We start from the raw sequence: 3,933 nt of genomic DNA on the forward strand, positions 1-3,933 counted from the left end.
ATTCCTGCTCCCATATTTTTTGCCTGAGAGCCCCTTAATTTAAAATATATAGTAATTCAGAAGGGTGGGGAGGGTTTAAATTCTCCATTTCAGGGGAGGTTCCTGCCTTCCTTAGAAGACTCCTGTCTTTCCAAACCAAGACACACCCCCAGACATTTCAGGAGAACTTCAGGTGCACACAGATCCTTACAAGAATTCTTGGATCCTGCAAGTCATAGGGGCGCATGAACTCCTCGATGGGCTCGCCGAGGTTGTTCTCCAGCAGCCCACGGATCAGTTTGTACTTGTTCAGATCCAGAGAGCAGTGCACTGAGGACAGGTTGCCATGGATTGAAATGTCTGCAACAGCATGACTCAGCTCTCTGCAACAAAAAGAGAAAACTTCAGGGCTTCCAGGAGCTCCAACAGCAGGCAAGACCTTTAGGATACAAAAACACTGCTCTAGGTGACAGCATAAAGTGACTCTGTTTAAACTCACTTGTCCAAATTTCTCTCTACTTTTAACTTCAGTCGGAAGGGTTCTGTCAGCAGGCTCCCTCCTGTCTGCCTCACCAAGTAGGATGGAAAGCTCAAATCTGCACTGGTATCTTCCACAGCCTTGGAATACTCTCTCTGGTATCTTTCAGCAGCAAAGATGTCCATGTCCTGCAGATCAACTACAATGCAGTCTAAGAGGCAGATGTGATCCTCTGCAAGTACACAGGAGATAACACATTAAGGAAGAAAAACAGACTGTGCAAAACTAATGCAACCTACTTTTAGAAAGAAATTTAATTTAACTTTGATTTTATTCCACTTTCTTTTAAAATTCATGTTCAATATCTGTAACTAGCCGATACCAAGCTCATTCACAGGTCAATCTAAATTCCTAATTAAGAGTCCAAGTACACTCCTTGTATGTGTGCAATATGTATCTCAAAACACACCCAATTCGCAGGACTGTTCTTCCAGGAACTGAACTACAACTCCCTAATCCTTTAAGCTGCAAAAAATCAGCCTGAAAGCTCAGAAGTCATTTTTTCTCCAATCTACAATCTTCAGACCCAGAGCCTCACACATTTTCAGTGTCACATAAGATGAAAGCAGTATGTCACTGCACTATTTCACAAGGCAAAAGAAGCTCCATGGGGTTCCTAGAGCTCTCACATACCTGGGCTCTCAGGGTTTGGGACAACAGGCAGCTTTGATGGCTGCCCCTGCTGCTTACTCGATGTGCTCACTGCAGGCTCATTCTTCAGCCTAGAAATGTTTGCTCCTGATGATTTTTTCATGACCAATCCTTCTATTGCTGATTTGGACTCATCAGCACTTGTTTTCTTCACACTATGTTTTGGGGTTCCCATAGGAGAGGAAAATTGAACTGAATCCTGCTAATGAAAGAAATTTTGTAATTAACATTCGATTTTTGACTTAAATTCTAAGGAACCAATGCATCAATGTTCAAGGTGCAACAAATTACTAGAATGCCAGTATCCTCTGCTGTAGAAAAATGGCCAAACTTTTCTCTTATAGCCTTAACAGCAGATGAGAACATTTTCTTTGTAAAAAAAGTTTATTTCAGCAACCTTCCTCAAAAAGCTGTAGAATCTTTTCAATGAGAAACTAATTCAAAAGCAGAGGGTTTTGCATAAAACCAAAAAACTCTCACGTAAATGAAATCAATACCAAAGTGGAGCAGAAAGATTGTGACAGTATTAAACATTTCTGCAGAATAAAGACTGTTAAATATTTAAAGCTGTTTTTTAGGTTATGAAAAAAACATATACCATTATTTCTGCAAGATCATGTCAGCAACTTCATATTTTATTACAATATGTGAACTAACACTTCTGCAAATAAACATTTTATGCACTTTAAATACTTCAGTTGTCACCTCAAAATGTGCCCCAAAATTCTCCTGCAGTTTAAGGTTGGATAAATCCCTACATTTAGTGTTAAATTCTTCACAGGTAAAAAAAGAAAAAATCATTTATATTGATGTAAACCATTTTAGACATCTCCCCACCACCACATATCCACTGGAAATTCATGAGCTGTCTTGCATCAAAAACCTGCAAATTTCACTAGAAAAAAGAGTCACATCAACATTAGAAATTTCTTTTCCCAAAAATCCTGCTTGATCAACCTGACAGCCTTCTGTGATGGAACAGCCCCAACCACTCTGGGATTTGTCTGGTGGAAGAGGTTTGCACACCACCTTTATAGCCCAAAGCCAGTTTTGGGATTCATCTGTCAATCAGTTCAATTAATTAACATCATGTTCTACATACAGGTAGTAATTATCTTTAGTGTTTACTCAGCTTTTACTCTAAGATTGCTCACTTTGCCCCGACTCCTGTATTGTTACTATAATTTCCCATCTTCCTTCTGGATCCAGTTTCTGATGTCACATCAACCCCTACCATAAACTTCCTTTTCTGGTTTTAATTATTAATATTTTATTGCCTTACATGGTTTTTAAATATTCGGAAAAAATTGAAAAATTAATTATAAACACAACCAAGGATTTTAAGAAAAAAAATTTGAGGATATTAACATTCAACTTCATACTGTAAAGAAAAGACTGAAAAGTACATGCAAAGGAAAATCATCACATCATCTATAAATCTATGAATTTATGCAATTAAATCCAAATTACCAGCTCCTCAGACATGCATAAAGAGCACACAAAAAGTTTACATCCAATTCTTATAGAATTCAGCAAAACCTTTAGAACAGAAACATCATTTTTAATAAATGAAGTAGCTTTTTTAAGTGCTAAATTCCAGAAGAATACTTTCTTTTTTATAGAATGAATGAGGAGCACCTGAACACTGCCATAAGGATGGGAAATACCTCAAATAAAACAGGATCCTTGTATGCATTGCCTTGTAAAATCCGATCCTCAAAAACAAACATAGGACAGAGGAAAAATGAAACAAAACCAACAAAAAAAAGCCAAACCCCACCTAATTCCATTTCAAACACCTACATTTCTACAGTGCAACATAACACAGTATTTTTAGGCTGAAATAAAATTATTGTGCACACTAACTTAAAATGTTAATTTAGGGGTCTACTGCTTACAAACCTGTACTTGTATCAACACTCTACAGGACAGAAAACAACTCAACATCAGAGTGCACTATTTCCTTACAGCAGACACAGGGAGATACCAACCAGATGAAGGCAACAGACACACCACAAACCCACTGCAGCACTTTAGTCCATCTAACTTCTAATCCCTTCAAAATGGAATTAAGAGGGTTCCCAGACACCCCCTTGTTTTGTTGAATGGGTTAGATACAGAAAGTCATCCAAGATGGATCTTCCTTCTCCCAAATTTTGTGGCTGCATCTCTCAAGAGCAGCACCAGCTGCTCCTGTCCTGTTCTTTGCCACCTGTACAGCCACTGGAAACCTTTCCCATGGTTTCACCTCACCAAAGCAACTACACACACTCAGTTTTCACTGAGAGCAGGAAAAAACTCCAATTTTGTTCTCCAGTGTGTGAGAGCAAGTCTCAGCCAACGCACACTCCTGTTTTCTGCTGTTCACACTGTGGAAATTTTGAGTGGTGAACAGCTGAGTAACCAAAAAGGGTGAGCTGAAAGCCCATCCTGGTCCCACATTCAGGTGTGCACCTGGTTGGGTCCTGATTTTTCACCAGAGTAGCTGGAGTGAGTTCAGCCTCTTTTATTCCCTCTGTTCTCTCCAAACACTCAGTTCAGTCTCCCCTCTGCCCCAGTGCCTCAGACAGTGAGCTCAAGAAGGGCAGCACAGCATGAAAATCTGTAAGATTTGCTAGCACACTAGCACAGACTCTCATTAGTAGAACTATAAAGTCAATATATAAAATAAAATTTAAGAATAATTTAAAATTTTGATTTAGAAATAAAACACACAAGAATTAGCAAAACTGCAAGCTGCTAAATGAAGAAGCAATGCTCCTACC

At 38.8% G+C, this 3,933-nt stretch overlaps 1 protein-coding gene across 1 annotated transcript in view; it reads right to left on the bottom strand.

Annotated features, from left to right (window-relative positions):
- Positions 1 to 3,933, bottom strand: part of VPS13D (vacuolar protein sorting 13 homolog D) — a 96,969-nt gene that overhangs the window by 73,020 nt on the left and 20,016 nt on the right. Inside the window, exons 25-27 of the mRNA XM_031062339.1 lie at positions 1,151 to 1,370; positions 479 to 689; positions 191 to 362 (exon numbers count right to left, since the gene is read on the bottom strand). Of these exons, the coding sequence (XP_030918199.1) occupies positions 191 to 362; positions 479 to 689; positions 1,151 to 1,370 (603 nt within the window). The remainder of the gene's footprint in view (positions 1 to 190; positions 363 to 478; positions 690 to 1,150; positions 1,371 to 3,933) is intronic.

The sequence above is a fragment of the Geospiza fortis genome, unplaced genomic scaffold (genome assembly GCF_000277835.1).
Source record: "Geospiza fortis unplaced genomic scaffold, GeoFor_1.0 scaffold132, whole genome shotgun sequence".
Taxonomy (NCBI): Eukaryota; Metazoa; Chordata; class Aves; order Passeriformes; family Thraupidae; genus Geospiza; species Geospiza fortis.